The 20,839-nt window shown below is 36.7% G+C and overlaps 1 protein-coding gene across 14 annotated transcripts in view; it reads left to right on the top strand.

Moving 5' to 3' along the window:
- The window catches only part of arl15a (ADP-ribosylation factor-like 15a), a 148,515-nt gene extending 131,955 nt beyond the window's left edge, over positions 1–16,560 (top strand). For all 14 annotated transcript variants that reach the window (XM_058775811.1, XM_058775806.1, XM_058775817.1 and 11 more), the window contains one exon: positions 15,106–16,560. In XM_058775811.1, the coding sequence (XP_058631794.1) occupies positions 15,106–15,258 (153 nt within the window). In that variant the 3' untranslated portion in view covers positions 15,259–16,560. The remainder of the gene's footprint in view (positions 1–15,105) is intronic.
- The last annotated feature ends 4,279 nt before the right edge of the window (positions 16,561–20,839 follow it).

The raw sequence follows: 20,839 nt of genomic DNA, 5'->3' as shown, positions 1-20,839 counted from the left end.
TAGAATTAATTTCTGAATGGTGCACAAACCTGGAGTAATGCTATCATGTGGTATTTACAGGAACTGCGTACCTTCCAGTGAATCCATGTCTTAATAGCTTGGTATATGCTGACTGTGTTTTTGACTGGTGCGTAGATATAGCTTAAAAATAAATAAACACGTCCATATTCTGTATACTAAATCTGTACAGATGCAACATTAAATGCATAAATTTGGCTTCATGGTCTTGTGTAGATGAAGTGACTAATATATTCTGGAAAACAATATGAACAGGGTATGATAATTCCGTACCGTGACTATGGATATATCAGTCCTACATGATAATATATGAACTCAGCAATCAGTGAGCCAGTGAGTAAAATAATATTTCTTTGTTATTTTCTTTTGTTCTTGGACTCTTATTCCCTGCTCCATCAACATCCTTGAGCTCACTCGCTATGTTTTCAATTTACTGAAAACAGTCACCCCATATCCCCCTCCCGACGTCCCCATTCTTGACTTTGTCGTGCTTAAGCTGTTGTCAAGACTACAGTGAGGTGAGGGCACGCAAGAAAAAGAGAGAAAAAACTGCATGTAAGCACAGATTTCAGATTGAGGTCCCAGGACACTAGGTACAGGAAAGGGGTGGGGGTTCCATCTCAGAGTGTGTTTTAAATCATCTTGAGAGGGTCTCTTTGATTCTCTACATGCTGTGTGTGTGTTGGGAGCTGCTCTGTTGTGCTTCTCTCCCGTGGTTCACCTGTCAGAGCTGGGAAAGTAAAAAGTGGTGGGCCAGCAAAGGGAATAGAGGAGGGAAGGAGGTGTTTTACCTCCTTTCACAGGCCCCCTGAGCCCTATTGTGTGGTCTGCTGTGCCACCACCCAGACCTCCTCCAACCACCAAGGTAGAGAAGGGCTGGTCTGGGGAAGGTGCACACAGATGGATTCTGGATGTGATGGCTTAAGGAGGCTGCCAGCTCACCCATTTAAAACCACAAAGCCCAGATGTTAGCTATTGGGGCACTTCTCCCAGCTCGTAATGAATTGAGTTATTGTAAATCTGAACTAAGTCCAGACAAGCAGTGTCACAGCCTCTGCTTCCCCATAAATGGTGCTGGGGTTGCCGTCAGTACAGGGGTTGAGGCCCAGTCATTGACCCTGCCAATTATTTACTAATGCAGTCAAAGAGTGTTTCCCCTTATACACACAGAGAATGTTTGCACTGCATCATTTCACTTTTATAACAGTTCAACTTTGGTGACAATGGAACAGATCATAGGCTGGTGCTGAAGTGGATGTCCATCATGTATATATTAAATGTTCATTATGTATGCATGTATGTTTAAATACAATATGTACACTATTGTCTAAAGTTGGGGTCTGTAAGATTTTTATTCTTTTGAAAGAAGTCTCTGAAAGAAGCCTACATGCATTTGTTTAAAGACAAAAACGGTAATATTGTGAAATATTAATATACATTTTAAAGGTTACTTTAAAGAGAATAGAAAGCTTGTTTGAAAAATAAAAAATGCATTTAATTTTTTTTTTTACAGAATTTATTTGAAATAGACAATGAATGCGTCCTTTCTGAATAAAATAATTGCTTTTTTTGGACACATTTTTTCTTAAGGAGTACAGAAAACAGCCTTTGATTTACAAAACGTGCTTCAAAACATTGAAATAAGATGCAGTTTTCCCTTGCTGTGTATGAAGTTGGTTTCAATCCATTTGTTATTCTAATGGCAGAATATCAGAATCCATGCAGGAGTTTAAAATGTTGGGAAATAACGACCGCGTAGACATGTGTGATTTGCCTGTGGACAGGTGTCACTGGTGCTTGGCCTGATCCTAGTAATGTTTGATGTATAGCACCCATACATTTCGCATACCTCATTATGGTGGTCTCCCCTATATTTTTGGAGCTAGTGAAATCTGGTAGTTCACTAAAACAACAGCTGCTGGCTTTGGTAATCATTCAATCCCAGTGAAAATAAAGGAAAAAAAGATCAATACAAACATAAGGGGTTGTAAAAATAAAGAAAGAAAGGTCAAGCTCTTCTCTGTCCAAGTGGGAATATATCTGAGACATCTTTTATATGCATTTGTAGTCTCAGCTTATATGGAAAGTACATTATCACAGTCCCTGGGACTTAAGTGCAATAGCATTGTTCTGAAGCCTTGGAAAGGACCACGATAAGTGTCCCTGTGCCGTCTGGATTTATGATCCTCCAGAGGACACCTCTGATCTGGCACTGGTCAGTTGGCTTTTAGAAGAGAGTGAGGGGAGAATCGGTCTGCTTTGAACTCTTTCACAGGGCTGTGCTTTTTGGGGAGCTGCTCTCCCATCTGAGCAGTACAAGACAGTAAATCTCCAGCCAGAATGGCACAGCGCCGCTTAAAGTCTTCATTTGTTGCCCAGCAAGACCTTGGCAGTGTTCCAGTGAAGCTTCGGGGTTATTGATCTTGGCTGGGTCTTCTCACTCTCCTCACTGGGATTTTGGGACCTACCTAAGCATCCAAGCAAACTTATAGGGACTCTCACTTCACTCCGTATTTCTCCACTGCTCACTGTCACACTCTGGGTCTGGTTCCACACAGTATTTCATAGCACAAAACTGTCTTTTTTACTAACCACCCACAAACAGTTAATTCCCAGTGTCAGAATATGTCAAACATGCCGTCTTATCTCAAATAGTATGTAAAAAGTTTGTCAAATGAATAGTATGCCTAAATAAGCAGTATTAATTAAACAGTTGGAAACAAAAATCCAGATAACCTGCTACATCCACTAGGATTTTGAAGTTTGCATCTGATGGACACTAGGGTTGTGATGATAGACGGTAGTATTGTGTATCGACAATAATCAGAGATATCGCTTTTGGCTGATGCCTTTGATGATAGCAAAACGAATTTTATTATTATTACTATTATAAGTTTAGTAATGTTATGTTCTTTGCTCGTTTTCTGTAGCTGCTTTTTGAATAACTGAGAAAATGTAAGCATTATAATTAGTAACTTACAATGTTTCTATTCATTTGTTATCATGTTAAATACAAATTCAGTCATATTAAAACATTAGGCTGATTTTAGCCTTACACTGGAGTTGGTTCACTTTCCTGCAGTGACACCAAGTAAATATATAATTAAATAAATTAGCACGATAATAACGTTTATTAGCGATCTCACAGGCTGACGATAGGACGATATGAAAATTGAGCATATTGCCCAACACTAATGGACACTTTACTATACCATGAGGTCTCAGGAGATTTACTGAGTTGACGATGACAATATCAAAGATTTAGAACATGTATTCTTCACCTTTTTTAACGTTCAAGTTATTTGTCAATTAAAGGTTTTATATGTGTATATATGGCCAGTGTTTCATTGTGGTCATTGCAATACTATTATAGTTTTTATTAATATTTAGATGTGTGTTTTAAAAAAAATTTCTGTTTCATTTTAGTTTTAGTAATTCTAACTGACTTCTGTCTTAAAGTCCCCACAAAATCAAAATTTAAGTTTTTTTTTTTTTTTTTTTTTTTTAGTAGGGTAAACGTACCTATTAAGATCACCAAAATCTACATTGAGATTAAGATATTGGTTTCAGTACAAAAAGTTATGTTAAAATAAAATATTAATCTCTCACACAAAAATATTTAATTTTATTTCAAATGACAAAAGCATTTCAATTAAGATATACATCATTAAATTCAAAAAGTCTGGCTGTGCTTAATGGGTACATTTTTGTACCCTTTAAGCACACCCCTGTTCCCATTAAGCTCACATTATGTTTTATTAAACATTCTTGTTTATTTTAAGGAATTTTTTTTAAGAATAATCGTAGAAATATATATTTTTTGAAGGTAAAAAGCCAATCACAAAAAAATGGAACACTAAAATCAAGCAATAAGGCATTCAAGTCGATCAGTTATATATTCATAATGAAGTGTCATTTAAGCAAACTGCAATATCTATACTAGTCCACGTTCAGCTAAGTAACACAAATTCAAAAATCAAATAAAGCAAACCAATAAAACGTTTAATTCATGGGGATGAACACAGAAACTAGCCTCGTTATGAAACCTCTTTTTAAATGGGTGTCAACTTATCTGTAGTCTCTTATGGCTGGAATACACTACACGATTTTTGCCCCGATTTTCCACAGATTTAAAGTCTGGAGAAGTTGATGCTAGTTGCCAAAGATCAGAGCCAGTCTGTAGATTTGAGTTAACAGAATCCAATTGATTAACTTAACTTAAAATGACAACCATCAGTTAATATTTAAAGTCTGTTTATGAAGTATTTCCATAGACGTTCAATGTGGAAGAGCTTAAAGAGAGCACACTGAGCAGCAACGATTTTTAATAAATTTCATGTAATATTTATTAAAATGACAGGATTTTGCTAAATAAATAGTCTAGGTCATATATTAAGTTCATACATATTTTAATATGAACAACTATTATTAACAATATGAAATTATACTTTTTCTTATTGATGTCACACTGAAGCTGTGTGATTTTCATAGTAGTGTACCCTTTAAGCTCACCTTAAAATAATATGAAATCTTAAAAATTACAGCACTGTAAAACCACAGTCCAGCAATAAATTGTCAATTTATAATATTATGGATGTAAAAGTACAACCCAGTAATGCCTGTGAAGTAATATATTAGCGTAGCACATAATCGTATACAGCTAGTCAGCTAACTGTGTTCTGTAGCATCTGCGCTGTGTTGCTAAAACTATCTTTTGGATCTAATGTAATTATTTCCCACATCCAAGTTCCAGGTTATAATATACAAAAGTCTGAAATGCACATTTAAGGGGCTCCTCATTTGGTGAAAGTTTTTAGACAGCTTTCAAAATGGCCGCCAGACAGTGTGGACATATGGAGAACCATATCTCTGTGCAATGATTGACTTGAAATTATAGGAGGTATATAGTAACAAATGTATCAATTGGTTAAGACATCAAGTAGGAAAATAAATGATTTTTTCTTTTTATAATCTGATCCCAAAAATGGAAGTGTGCTTAATGGGTACGTGAGCTTAATAGGTACGTTTACCCTATTTTATAGTGATATGGATGAGATTAGGAGGAGAAATGCTTAGACAAACAGCACTAACGAGTAGAAGAGATAAAACCGGTGCGGCAGTGTATGCATTGCACCAACATAGTTAAATGACACAATTTTCAAACTACACCATCTCAGCATAATTATAATCACTGTTTTTCTTTGGGAACCGTTTCATATTGATTACCCTAAAGGGGTAATCTATTAGACAGTGGCTGTCATAAGCTGTCAAATGCGGCTTTACAGAGCTCAACAGCTCTGACCCAAGCAGTGATATAAAGGAAATGCTGTTGGCGGGTCTGTTCAATATGTCCCTGTTTTCCTGTTTCAGTTGAAATTACATCAACACAACGCTGAGTGTTTCAAGGCACTTCAGTTTATCTTTAGCATTAGCAATACTCCTGAGAAAGCATGTTTATGTAGATGTAACTGTTTCAGGAAAGCAGGATGTTAGTGGAGACTATATTACACCCACAGACAATGTAGTGTAGAAAGGGGGGCTGTTTTTGTAAACTTCTAGCTAAAGGCTGGAATACACTACACGACTTTTAAAATCTGAACAGATTTTTAAAACACTAGGCATCATACACTTACCGACTTTGTAAATAGTGACAAAGGAAAACTGGGCCTCATACACAACACGACCGAGGATCATACACTACCAGACTTTAAAGTTGTTCCGATGACAACAAACTCACGCAGAAACATGCGCCTTGTTGCTAGGAGACACACGACAAATGAAAACAATGGCTGCATCTGAAAACTGAAAAATGCTGCCTTCAGAGGACACATTCCAAGGTAGGAAGGCATCAAGGTACGTCCGAATCCAAAGTTAGCTTCACTCCCTGTTTCATGAGATACCTTCATCTGATCGATTTTTGAAGGCAGCATAGATGTATCCTTTGCTGCCTTTGATATCCCACAATCCTGTGCGTTCCATTCCGTGATGGTTGAGCTAAAAAATAAAGATGGCGTCTGAAAGTTGCGTTTGGTGGTTAGTTTGTTTGTAAATGTATATGTAAGGGATAATCAACAGCTAGCTGTGCATTTAAACGATTTAAATTCACGACGTGGAGGCGAAGAACCACCCGACACGCAGCTCCGCGAAGTGCATTCAAATCGTTTAATGCACAGCTAGCCGTTGATTATCCCGTTTATGCCATGGTCATTTGCCAGCATTCACATAAGATGTTAATAATATTTGACCAGAACGATAAAAATGACGGTTATTTTCGTCTGTATTACTATTCAACTGTAACTGTATGTTACTATGGTTACCAATGTTTATAGGAAGCGCATTAATATCCACCTTTTTCTTCAACGCGGAAGTAAGCCTATGGGTGAGACTTCCGGTTCATTAGCTGCTATAGGTAAATAACGAGAAGAATAACAACATACAGTAAACCGTAAAACTGTTTGCACTACAAGCCAGTGTGTTCATAATTAAGATAATACATTAAAATAATATGATAAGACACACTAATTTTCAATATAAAGCAGCAAAACGAACTGTTTTGTACAGCTAAAAATAGCTGGACGCAGATGAGACCAGAAGCTAGACCCATAAAATGTACAAATGGCCGCGCCCATTTTTACATCAAGAAAAAGGTGGATAGAACGTGATTAAACTGACCTGGAACTACCTGTGCAGTTCAACGAATTTAATCAACACCTGCCAGCCAATCAGAATCGAGTATTCAGACAGACCATGGCATAATTCTGATAAATTTTTTGTACTTTTGATGTTATTTCTAGCAAGAAATTAGTATTATAGTAATTAAATATTCGTTTATTTATCACCAAAACTCGTTCTATTTTGTTATAGATCATTAAACCATTAAGCTGCTTCAGAAGCCTGTCCGAAATCAGTTTCGTGAGGTACCTTCATGCAAAAATGCTGCCTGCAAAGTCATTGCCTCATAAGGCAGTGAGGCAGCAAGTCAGCTGCCTAAGTTTTCGGATGCAGCCAATATGTGTTCTAAAATTGTCTGAAAATATCAAACATGTTTGATATCCTCCGACTGGATGGAATTAAAGTCTGAAGCAAAAAAATCAGAGTCTGTGACCATCATAAACTACGCGATTTTCTGTGGAATCCGTCAGCTGTAATCTGCAGACTGGCTCTGACTTTCCTCAACTAGCGTCAACTTGTTCAGACTGTAAAATCTGTTGTTAAATGTTGTTTCACCTTTCCATGCTTCACATGCTACTAATAACTGATGAAATCTCTTTGAACCTGTTCGTTTATGTAAGTCCATTAAACAAGTTGATCTCTTTGTTTCAGAATTGCTCTTTAAAGATTATACTTTCACAGTCTACAACCCACCTCCAAATTTGAGGTATTTGTTTCTTTTTAAATGTGTCCAAAGCATTAGATATTGTCTGTAAGTGATATTTTATGGGGCCTCTCTGAAAGCCTTGTGCCTTGCCAAGCACATAACTGTAGGCTCTTTAGACATTGAAAAAACAAGTGAGACCAGCTCAATTTCATGGTAAGTGCATCTGGCGATATTTAGACATTTCTTTCAAGTGTGTTCTCCACAGCTGACTGATATCTTCAGGGGGAAACTTGTCACCCAGAGTAATTGGCTTTTTCTGATATCTGAGCACGCCCAAGGTGAGCCCCAGTGATGTTCTTCAGTTGGGACTTTGTCTAATGTAACAGTTGTTGAGTGCTGTCTTTAACCACAGTGACGCAGCACAAATACTCATGTTCACGAATAATTTTGAGCACGCAAGAAATTGACCAGTTCAAAAACTTTCAGCAATTGCAATTTCTTTTTTTTTTTTCTCTCATTTTTGCATTTGTGTTTGACAGATGCTTTTATCCAAATCGACTTGATCAGTTACAACTGCTAAGCTTATATCTCGAAAACAGCTATATTTTTTAACAAAAAGTCACGTACACAATGTCTGAGCTCATTTGACCACACAAGCTTAAGGAATACTGCAATTGAACATGAGAAGCCAAAAAGTTTTTTGAGCTGTTTGCTGACATATTGATTATACATTTTCATTTTTCAAAGGAATAAGGTATGAGCTTCTGCAGATATTTATTTCCCTCTGGCAGTTTTGCAGCCCCAGTCGTTTTATTCAGATCTACAGTACCGTGTGGCGCTATATAAACACAGCTCAACATATGAACTCATTTATGTTCATTTAACTCTAACTGGTGCTATGAAATGGTCTAGTGGCTGTTTGCTTGGGCAAGTAACCAGAGAGTTTTGCGGTCTCCAAACCCACATGGAATTTATCCATCACACCCAAGAGAATGACTTGCAACCTGAATTACCTTGGTAAAGCCCCAACCTCAAGAATGGAAATGAAAAGACATTCATACCTGCAGTTGACTGTGAAACACATAAATAATGGTGAGAACTCCAGAGCAGGACTGGATCCATTGCAGCTCACGCTGGCTAGAGAGCAACAAGAGGAATTATGGTTTGTGCAGTCCAGACACCCCATTCAGCTCATGCCATGTCTGGCCCTCTTTAGACAGTCATTCACATGGCTGCAGATTGTCTCCTCTCATCATATAGATGGGTCACAAAGTTCTAGCTTGTGTAAACGGTTGATAAAAGTTAATGCCTTATAGCCCACATTTGTGCATTTGCTGTTTTCAGTGTAATAATTTACACTGATACATTGTCATTGTTTTTCTTTGGAGGAGTGACAGTTCCGTATTTGTGTTTTTCTGACGTGACACCTGTGCCAACACCCATTGATTCTCGTAGCTCTTCTCTTGAGATCATCAGATGTAATGGTAATCTCTGCTGGCCTAAAATTAGCAGGACACACTCGGCCCCCTTTGCAATCACCAGTCAAAAGTGGAAAGGTCTTAAAGTTACCACCCACCCTCGCACGCATAACAAATTAGCATTTTGTTGTATCAGCTGCCTGAAAAGAAGTCACGTTGATTATATCAATGTTTTTCTTTCATATCACTACTTAGTCTTATATTCTGATTGTGTTGTGTTTTATTTTGATGGTCCCTTTAATACATTCTTTTGACTAAGTAACGTTGCACCTGCATATCTACTAACTGTTATTAGAGTGTTAGTAGATTATTAGTAGACTAATAGGGTTAGAGTTAGAATAAGTTGACTTACCTGCAAAGTTACTTATAGCCAGTAGAATGTCTGTTGGGATAAAGCGTTTACTAATACTCTGAGAGTTAGTTGAGAGCATGTAGGTGGAATGTTACTTATTGACAACAGAATTTTCAAAAGAGACCATTAAAATAAAGCATTAACTGCTTATGTAACAGGGTTGTACTGATCAGAATGCAAAATTGGTCATTTTAAAGGTGCAATAGGTGATTATCTTCAGAAACATTTTTTGTTATGCTGGTTGAAAGTCTCTTCACATCCCGATAGAAATCATTAAGTTAAGTGGTCTAAATGTATTTATCTGTATTTATATATTCTGTGGAAAGCGTATGACCAAGAAATGTTCGTCCAATCAAAACACTTGGTCCGAGCGTTTTAATTGCCTTTCCTACCTGCCTGCCAACGTATGTATTAGCATACCTCTGCGCATCCTGTTCGCGCAGACATAATATGACATAATATACCTCTGTAAATAAATACAATTTAAATTTACGTCTCGCACACTTTAAAGCCCTTTGTATGGAACATATACGCTCGTTTCGAACTGGAATCATGGTGGAATATCCGGTGATGTCCACTTCGCAGAGCACTTACGGTCGAATAGGACAAACATTGCACTTCATAAGAGATTCATATGAAAGGTGCAGAGCCGGGGGATGGGTGGGGTGGGTTGGGGTTCTTGTCGCGAGGACTGGAATTGGGAACCGCTGATGTGGCCTGTTGTAGTAATGTTGTCTCTGGTATTCTGGTCTGTTAGCGTATATATGCGTTCAGGGGGCGTGGCTTTGGATGGCGATTGCAGGGAGGGTGGGACGTTCGCTTTTAGTGCTATCAGGCTAAAGTTAGCATTTTCCAAGATATCCTATTGTATCTTTAATTGAGGGAACAAAAAGACTTCATATTGATAGCAGAAAAATCTGTGACATGAGTTGAACTTTGGTTGACCGATTGGTCAAAAGAGGCAATTAATACCCCATCCATAAGTGTTTATCTGTTTTCTACCCCTGAACCTAAAAGCAAAAAATCGCAAAAAAGCAAGCCAAATTGGTCCGTGTATCATCGGATCATTCATTTTTCGATTGAATATTTAAAGTAGAAAAATGACAAAACGGCTTTTTTTTTTTTTTTTTTTTTTTTTCATGATATTAAATGTTTCTTCCTACTGATTGGTCAGCCGAAGATCAAACTGTGTCATCATAAGTTCTTCTGCAGTTCTGTGCAGCAAAATAATAGTCCTCCGCTGCTGTACAGATTCTTAACATGTTTATTACAACTACATTTAATCTTTTTTCATCCAACAACCCAACTAATTGATTTAAAAACTAATGAACGTAACACAAAGGATGCAGAACTCCAATTCAAAGGAAAGTGCACAAATAAAATCAACTGAAATTTAAAGAAATTCATATGAATGTATTTTTAACTGGAAAAACAAGCTTTGAATGTAAAAGCATTGTTTCAAAATTTGGGGGGGAAAAATGCCTTGAAAACTGAATGTTTATAGTCCAGGTAGATAGACACAGTTATCGGTTGTAATTGTCATAAAATACTCTACTTTACATAAGGACAAAACACATTAATATTTAAAATGGCTTTACTACATTCAAATGACATGAGTCATGCTTGAAAGAAATACAGTGTTGTTGTCCTCCTGTTTTTGTTCTCCCATTCTGTCCATAGTGACTTTAAGGGAAATTTCTGGAACTAGACAACACAGCAACTTTTCAAAGCTGTAAGCTGCTCTCTCTGTTCAACTAGTCCACTCATTGGTCCCAGTGAACTGAAGGCTTGACCCAACAGCCATCTGCCACCATGGTGCAAGGCTTACCATGTCCACATTGTCATGCAACTTCAAACTAACGTGAGCAAAGCCAAAGAAATTTACCCTTAGTTTTATTTATTTATGAGAAAGAAAGAAATTCTTGCGCTCTTGTTTTCCTCATTTGCGTGACCTGATAAATTCAGTGCAAGCCTTGTGTTCTCCAGAAGGGGGCCTGCCGCAGACAGACGGACAGACGGACTGGTAAGCCTGCAGGCCCGGGGCAGCTCCTTTTACCAAGGCGGATTTGTTAACACTGTTTGGGTCGGTCAGGCCCCGGGCTGAAGTGACCTAATCTGTCATTAAACTCCTGTTACACTATGAGCGAGGCACAGCTCAGTGCCCCCTAAAGACTCGGCTGGAGGAAAGACGAGACACAATCTTCTGACTCAGTGAAGTAGGCCGTCATGAAAACAGCAGACACTAATAAATCCCAACATGGCACAGTTAGATGCCTGCGCTGCAAAAACAAGTGGTTCGTATGTAATTCTTTTTGAGGAGGATTCCGTTACAGTACTTTGGACAAAAGACAGCACACAGAACAGTTTGATTTGATTTTTCAGGTCTTTCTGTCTGTTATCATCAGATTAGCAGTGAGTGTCCATCATGCTTGCAGATTGCGAAACGATAGACATAGTTGCATCTGTTTGTTGTAGCAACATATCCTCTGGTCTAACTTTATCTGCCCTGTGAACTCTATTTCCTTGTGCTTTTATCTACCAACACTTTGCAGGTTATCTCATTTGGTTAGGGACATCTGATGCTGCATCTCTTTTGTTTTGAGGAAGGTAATAGATGACTATCTGTCTGTATCTACACTAAATGTCTATGGATATCATGGTTTCACTATGGCTCATATCTCCTTATCTCATATCAATTAGGGTCATTCAGAAAAAAAAGAACTTAAATATACACTTCCATTCAGAAGTTTAGAGTCAGTAGGATTTTTTTTTTTTAAATGCTTTTGAAAGAAGTCTCTTATGCTCACCAAGGCTACAGTTATTTAAACAAAAATAGGAAAAACAGTAATATTATGAAATATTATTGCAATTTAAAATAACTGTAACATTTAAATATATTTTAAAATATAAGTTATTCTATGACGGCAAAGATTTTGTGAAAGCCATGATGCATTTCTTTTTAGGATTCTTTGATGAATAGAAAGTGTAAAAGAACACAATTTGTTTTGTAACACTATAAATTAGTGCTGTCAAATGATTAATCGTGATTAATCGCATCCAAAATAAAAGTTTTTGTTTATATAATATATGTGTGTGTACTGTGTATATTTATGTATACAAACACATGCATGTATATATTTAAGAAAGATGTTATGTTTATATATTAAAATATTTATGTATAATATAAAATATAAGAATATACATATATAAATGTATGTACATGTAAATAATAAAAAAAATATATATATACTCTGTGTGTATTTATTAGTGCTGTCAATCGATTAAAAAATTTAATCGCATTAATCACAGTCATGGACTGTGATTAATCATGATTAATCACAAATTTAAAATACTAGGATTTACCTGTAAATGTGTTGAAATAAAGAAATGCATGACCTTTCACACTTCCGCCAGGTATGAGACATAATCCTTATTATTCTTTTATCATTATTCTTTTGTTTTTATTCAGCCATTATCAGCCTTTATAATGGCAATAAAGCGTTTACCAAGCCACATCGCTTCAATCCCAGTATACATTTACCCGACTATTATCAAAAGCATTTCTAAATAAATACAACAAAACATTTTCTTGCGACCTTACGTGAAGTATTATGACAAAATGCATTATGAAGAAGAATTGGACCTGTTCTGCAGGTGCATTAGAGCTAATATTAGCATCATGCTTCATAAGACAATTTATGAGATTAATAATACACTTTTACTCAGAACTCACTTCAAACTACCATCGAGTGTTTGTAATAACTTCCTTTTGCGATCACATGTGGAATTTGGTCTTTTACTGTTGTTAAAATATTCTATTTATAGCCTTTTATATCTCTGCACAAATTAGCATTTCAGATGTACACATTAACTCAAGAAAATCACATACAAATATCCTATCGTAATCGTGTGATTATCTTATATAATCTATAGTGGCTGTTGTCATGTTTATTTCTGTGTAAAAGCCTTAACAAGTATGCTCTGCTGAAACTCACGTTGTTGTGATGTTACAACCGCCTCTCCGTTCTTAAGTTGCCAGGGATACATTCCAAGTATAATACACATTAGTAAAAGGATCTATTTTAATTTTTATTTGTCTATATACACTTTGGGCGGCCGTGGTACATTATAAAAGTAGCCCAAAAAACCGCAACCCACGGCTCTGTAATTTTTCCCGCGACTGTATTTTCAAAATAAACCACTTGTGCCGCTGCCCTGGCAACACTGGTTAGCTGTACCCTCATCACACAATGATAGATAACCTTCCGTGCTGCGATGACGGGAAGAGGTTGGGGTCAAACCGTATCAAACGATTAATTTGCGTTAAAAAAATATTAACGCATTCAAATTTTTTGATTAATCGCATGCGTTAACGTTGACACCCCTAGTATTTATATATATACATAATAAATATACACAGTACACATACATATATTATGTAAACAATAACTTTTATTTTGGATGCAATTAATCATGATTAATCGTTTGACAGCACTACTATAAATGTATTCACTGTCACGTTTGATCTATTTAATCTTACTATTTTGACCTATTTTGAAAGTATGCTGATATGAAAAAGCTGGTGATTTTGTTTTCCTCATAGATGATTTATATGTTGAATAGCTTGATAAAATGGTGGTGAGTATGGAAATGACTGTGTGCAATGTGAAGGATGTTAACTAAACATTATACTATTGTGGTTCTCATAATATTTTCCCAAGGTCTGGCAATGCATCAAGGCAGTAAATACAGCTTATGATTATGATAATAATTGTGATATAAGGATCTTGAAAGTCCATTTGTTGTTGGCATCATCTGCAGTCAACTCTGGGTCCAGACCGGTGCTTGTAAAGTCTCTAGTAACTTTAGGATGGACATCCTGTGATAGAAAGCTGACATGCTAGGCTATGAGATGCAATATGTGACAGTTCGGCTGAAGAGATGTCTTTAATCTAGATTTAACCTGATAAAGTGTGTCTGAGCCCTGAGCATTATCAGGATAGCCATTCCAGAGTTTTGGAGCCAAATGTGAAAAAGCTGTATCTCCTTTTGTGGGCTTTGATATGCTAGGTACTGTCAATGACCTTAAAAAGTTTGATGGATTGTAGTGCGATACAAGATGGGTTATAAGGGACATAAAAACATTTTCCTTCTATAAATGTGATTTTTATTAGAAATGACTCCTACAAAACTGACACTATTCCCTGCTATGACTTACAGAGTTAGTCATGTGTCTTTTGAGCAGAAGCAGTATGATATTCCTTGAATAGGTCAAATTTAACAGATGGTCCTGATCTGCTCGTGCTATAATGAAGTGCTGACATAAAAGTATAATCAAGCACAGAGCACAAAGCTTTGACATATGATCCTCTTAATCAGTTGTTAATAACAATTTTGAGTACGTCAAGTACTTGTTAACGAAATCTGCATAGTTTCTCGGCTGCACATGAACCTCACATTACACATCTCTGCTGTTCTGTGAGGAACGTTTTGACCTAATAAGCAGATACTAAGCTTTTTACCTTTTGGAAATGTATAAAAACTGTTTATGGATTTATTTAGAGAAAATAGAAAGTCTTATTGTTATGGTAAAATATCCCTCATGTTCTGTTTGGGGTCTCAGAAACACTATTTTAAATCTTACAGTTTCAGTTATTTGATTGAACAGAATTTCAGTTATTGCATTGTCTGTTTTTTCTTTATAAAGAATTTTTCCCAAGTCCTCTTGAATTCTCACCAAATTAAACCTGACATTTACAAAATAATTTAATAAAGGTTTTTTTTTTTTTTTTTAAAGACAAACCAAAATTGTCTCTGTGCTATTTTTATAAAGCCTCATAATTGAATAAATATTTAATTAATAAATAAATATTGAATAGAGAGAGTCATAATTGAATAAATATTTATTTTCTTTCTTTCTTTTTTCTTTTCTTTTTCAGATTCAGAAGTACTTGGAGTTGCAGCCGCTGGCCCGAGGGAAGCGATGGATTCTTGCAGGCAGCACAACTAACAACATGAAGGCAGTGAAGGAAAGTTTCAGTCAACTCATCCGCCTTTTGGAAGAGAAGGAGGTGCTACCTAGCAGGATATGATTCAATCAAACTTCAAAGTGGAAAGTGGGTTTGAAGTGTTGTTTGCTTGAAGGATTTTCTTTTTTTTTTTTGGCGACTTTGTCGTTGTTTTATAACCCACTGGAGACATAGATGCAAATTGCCACATGTTTTGATGAGCTCACTGACATATTTGTTACCCTCAGGTCAAAGGCCACACATATGCTGATTTAGTAGCAGGTGAACCAAAGTCCTTGAAAGAGATCAGATTTTTACCATTATTTGTTAATGTAATAAGCTATTTGATAACCTATTTGTTGTTTATTAGTTGGTTGTCATGTGGTGTGAGTGTGGAATTTATGTAAATAATATATTGTACTAATCCATATTCCTTATAATGGTGCAAAATCTAAATAAGCTTCTTTATCGAAAATGAGTATATTATATTATATTATGTTTTTTTTGTTTAGTTTTATTCATTATTCCTTCTTCCTTTTAAGAGAATGTTACAATGTTTTTCTAGACTATATGTTGAGTTTCTTAATACTGGTTATGGGTACTTGCGTTTCTTTTTGTCAGATTTCTATCTCCAGATGATGTTGTTAATTTTGTTATTTGAAAAGACGACACACCCCATTTACTTGGCACTGGCCAAGCTGTTTTCAGGTTTGAGCTGGAATACAAACTCTATCAATCAGTGTCAGCAACAGCTGCATTTGACAAGTCCCTGTCCGCCAGGCTTAAGCCCTCCAACTGTCTGTGGAGACTCCTCCCCGTCTGCCACCTCACTCCTCGCCCAGCCACGCTCTGCGGCCTCACCCGCTGCTTCCTGCTGGTATTATCCAAATTCCTCTCCACAAATTTAGATTCCTGACTGCGCACCTCTCTGATGTGTTATTTTGTCTCACGGGAGTCTCCGAGTAGTTTAGGACTCACATGCTGTGTTTCTGTATTTATAGTGTTAACTAGGTTGTACATGTATTGCCCGCCAATTGCCACTCGATGTCTTATTTTTTGCAACAACATATTTGAACTGCCTTTAATTTCATTTGAGGCCATATACCATTTAGATGTTTCATGTGATCCTTTGTAAGTCCTCAGGGTAGCGCTTTACTGCAGTTACATTTTATGCATTTAGCAGATGCCTATACTATAAGGTTTAATTCACTAACATTAGTCAATGCATTAGGTATCACAAACTACATATTGGATAGTTTTTACATAATTTACTAATTTAGGTGAATGTTAATTTATACAGATAATATTTGGAATGTTTGTAAGAAATTAACTTGTTAATTGTAAAAAAATTGTGAATTGTTAAATGTTAAAAATGAATTTGTATATGTGGAAATTAAACATTGCAAATATTAACCTTCACTGTATTATATTATTATAAACTAATATTATGTAATAATTTATTAATGGTAACACTTTAGAATAGGGACCAATTCTCACTATTAACTAGTTGCTTATTAGCATGCCTATTATTAACATATTGGCTGTTTATTAGTACATATTCTACATCCTTAATCCTAAACTTAACAACTACCTTACTAACTATTAATAAGCAGCAAATAAGGAGTTTATTGAGGCAAATGTCGTATTTAATGGTTTGTTAATAGCGAGAATTGGACCTTAAAATAAAGTGTGACCTTATTAATAAATGTATTAAAAGTGTTGATCATAGCTATTACATCCATTTGTAAAGTACCACCACTTCACAATTGAATCTTATTGTAAATATGAAAGTTATTCATTTGAATGATTTATTTCAGAGAAGGGCACATAAGTGTAAAATACATCTGATATGCTGCTGTTTTCATGCCAATAGTTTCTCAATAGTTCCACCTTCGTCCGGCAAAATCAAAGCAACCCAGTAAAATAATCAAAGTGCCCATCATATCATTGCTTCCCCATCTAATCTCTGTCTCGAACCCAAATTTCATACGCTCGCGGTCTGATGTAGATAAAAAAAGGGAAGTTAACGTTTCTCAGACAGGGTTCCTGATCCAGCCAGGTTTATTTTTTTCTTCCCTTCTTTTCAAACTAGCCACGTTGCTTTAATACAATGTCTGTCACGCAGGTTGCCCCTGCGATTCTTTGATCTGCTCTTCCTCTGTCTGCGGCTGACGCTCCTCTCTAGTCTGCTGCTCTTGTCTAGCCGCTCTGAGAGAAAGCCCTTTGCCCTGTCTTTCTCGGGCGCTCTGCTTCCCTTTGGTCACGCTAATGGAGCCCACCCTCAAAGCAGAAACGCTGCAGAAAACCAGTTTGGCCTGTTAGAATTGGCCCGTCTCTCCTCCGAAGAGGCCCACAGACCAATTGCACAGGCCCTAAGGCCAGGAACTTATTAAATGCCCCATTCCTCCGCTTGGTGCGACATTATCTGAATGTCAGCAATGTAATTAGATACACGCCGGGACACCGTGCAGGTACCGAGACAAACACATCCCAGCTTTTTTGTTTTGTTCCATTTTGCTTTTGGCTTCAGTCTTGCTTTTTACACCACCGAGCACTCTTAAAACCCTCCCACATGGGATGTCTTTTATAATACCAGTCTTAGCTCCATTTGCATATCATTTTTCTCGCTTGGCTCAGTTTCACACTTGCTGTGTCTAGACAGAGATTATTTTTAGTTCCTTAGCAGGAATTCACCAGCAACTGACAAAGACTTGGAACGGAGCGTGGTGATCTTTGTTAGAATGACTTTTGAGAAGGAGGGGAAACGCTTTTGCTTGATATCCTCTTGAAAGTCTTTTCCCAGTTGTGTTTGCTCAAAGGCGAAAGCTCGCCTCATCATTTAAGTCCTCACAGACTGAAATGGTAATGCATGACTCGTCGGGGAACCTTTTTGTTTACAAGGAAAACAAAGCACGTTCGTTGGTGTTTTCTCAAACGGCGAATGTTTTGCTCTCCCTCCGTCCAAACAGCCGAGTAATCTCAAGCTTTCACAACCTGTTGAAGGGGTTTGCCCTTGTGGAAATGCAACAGATGTTCCCTTGACATCCATCTGGTCCTCGTGATCCAGAACCGTGCCACACTGTGAAGGGTTTTTCTTTTTTAACAGTTTCAGCTCGTCCCCGGTCAGGGGGCCGATCTCCCACGCCTTATGCTTGACTGGGATACGGTGCCACCGGTGAGCTTATTCAAAGCCCCGGGATTAAAGATAAACACAGTAGTCTCTCCCATCCTGAGTCAGTCTTGACAACGGGACTTGTAACAAAAGCCAGTCAGCGAGATCTTGTTTGTGTTCCCGTATTTGTGTTTTGGAGAGAGAAGGAAATTGACATACGGCCACGGTTCATTTAAAGCTGTTTTCCTATGCATGTCAGGCTTCTCAGCATGGCACCACACACCTTCTCACTTAAGCAAACAACATGTGTGAGCTATCAGTGATATCAGTTGCAGTGGGAAACTCAGATAAGAACAAATTATTAAAGGATTAGTTCACATGAAATTGTAAATCCTGTCACTTATCCTTCCTCCAGGTTGTTCCAACCCCATTTTATTTATTTATTTATTTTGTGGAACACAAAGGGTTAAAGTAATAAAAAATGTTAAGGTTACACTTTATTTTGATAGTCCACTTTAGACATTCTACTAACTATAAGTAACTTTGCAACAACATGTCAACTAATTCTCATTCATTTGCAACTACATGTCTACTAACTCTCAGAGTAGACCGTTAGGGTAGGTTTAGGGTTAGTAGAATAAGTTGACATATACTTGCAAATATTCTGATACTCAGTATGTTGTATGTTGTGGACCCATCAAAATACAGTGTTAGAAGATATTAAGCAGACAGTCTACTAATACTCTAATGACTGCTAGTTGACATGTAGTTGCAAAGTTACTTCCTGTTAGTGGAATGTCTAAAGTGGACTATCGAAATAAAGTGTTACCAATGTTAAAACGCAATTCATACAAAGAATGACCTGAATACCTATCCACCATATTATGTAATGCAACTCCCCAAACTTAATATCTCATATTTGTTCAAATAATAGTTTTACCTTGATTATTATTTAAACCTTTATTTATTTATTTTAGAAACCAAATATTAATGTGCACATGTTGTTAAAATAGTAAAAACAAGAATACTATTATTATCTGTCTTTATTATTAAATAATTGTTTAGTAAATAATTAAATAATTATTAATACCTTTATTTTATTTTAGAAAATAAAGATTAAGATGTGTACATGGTTTCATTGTATAAGGAAAACGTTGTTACCTAATGGCATTTTCTTAAAGATGGTTTAAAAGTTTTCATAATGATATAAAATTACACAAATGCAAAGAGAAATTATTAAAAATTGAGAGTTTGGCACATTTATTAAACTACAGTTTTCCTTTTTTATTTATCATGGACACTGTTTGACAGCTTTCTTTGCTTTCTTCCTTAGCTTTGAATTTTATTATGTGCATTTTCAAAACTTTACTAAAAAAAATAATAAATTGTTCCGGACATTTGAAATGCTTGGTCATTGTTTACAGAAAAAAAAAAAACTGAGGGTAAGAGAATGCAGAAAGTAAGTGGGCTTGTTACGATGATAGTAAATTCTGGCATGTTTTGTTATAACTCTGAATAGAAGTTGAAAGGATAACTCCACTTGCTTGCGTCACTGGAGTGTCTGTGAGCTGCTCTTTTTGGTCGGTTTGCACGAGCCGGTCTAATGACACAGACAAGAGGTTTGGTCACTTGGCTGAACAGTCTTCACTGAGCTTGTCATTCAAGCTTCTGTTTGTGCTACTTTTGGAGGTTTTCTTTCTCCTCCATCCTCCTCTCATCTCCTCTCTTTCCATCTTTATTCTCTCTCATCTTTTGACGCGATGATGGAGATGTGTGTCCCAGGTGGCCCACTCATCAAAACACAAGGGATCTGGCTCCTTATTTCAGACAAAAACATCACACTCTTTGTTGTCCAAAGGAAAAGATGTGGATGAGGATTTACCCAGGAGAATCTGCCCTCCCCATTGCCCACCAAAAGCCGTCTCCGCCCCCTGCCGTCAAAGAGAAATGTCAATCAAACGAGGGCATGAGGTCTGTTGAAAAGGTCATCCAGTGGTGGTCATTTCAGCCATTGTGTTCCTCTCATGAATGGAAAAGACAATCCAATGTGTCCAACTGACCTTACTTTGGACTAACTCCCCCTTCAGATATACTGAGAGGAAGATTTAGACATCTAGACGCAGCGTTGCAATTGTTCGTGAAACACAGGTCCCCGAGTCCTTGAGAAGATGATGAGCATGAGGCTGTACTTTTATAAAGATTTATGAGCAGCTCTTGGAGGTTCCATGAATACACTTTAGTGTCCCTTTTTAAAAAAAAAAATAAAATAAAATAAAGATATTAGATATATAAATCATGTAACATACCTCACTTCAGAGGTCTGGACCCTTTTGGCTGTATCATACAGCAAGAGTATAATTGTTACATGATATTTAGTCATGCCACACATTTTGTGTACAAGGATCTTAGAATGTTACAACATTTCTTAAAAATGTGATACACACACACACACAAAAAAAGATTATTAGATCATTTCTGAAGTATGATGGTGAAGATAAGTGTTGTATTATATTTATTTTCTTTATATATATAATATTTATATATATTATTGTA

This window comes from Onychostoma macrolepis, chromosome 05 (genome assembly GCF_012432095.1).
Source record: "Onychostoma macrolepis isolate SWU-2019 chromosome 05, ASM1243209v1, whole genome shotgun sequence".
Lineage (NCBI taxonomy): Eukaryota > Metazoa > Chordata > Actinopteri > Cypriniformes > Cyprinidae > Onychostoma > Onychostoma macrolepis.
The sequence above is the reverse complement of the archived record's forward strand: the minus strand, read 5'-3'. Positions and strand labels throughout refer to the sequence as shown.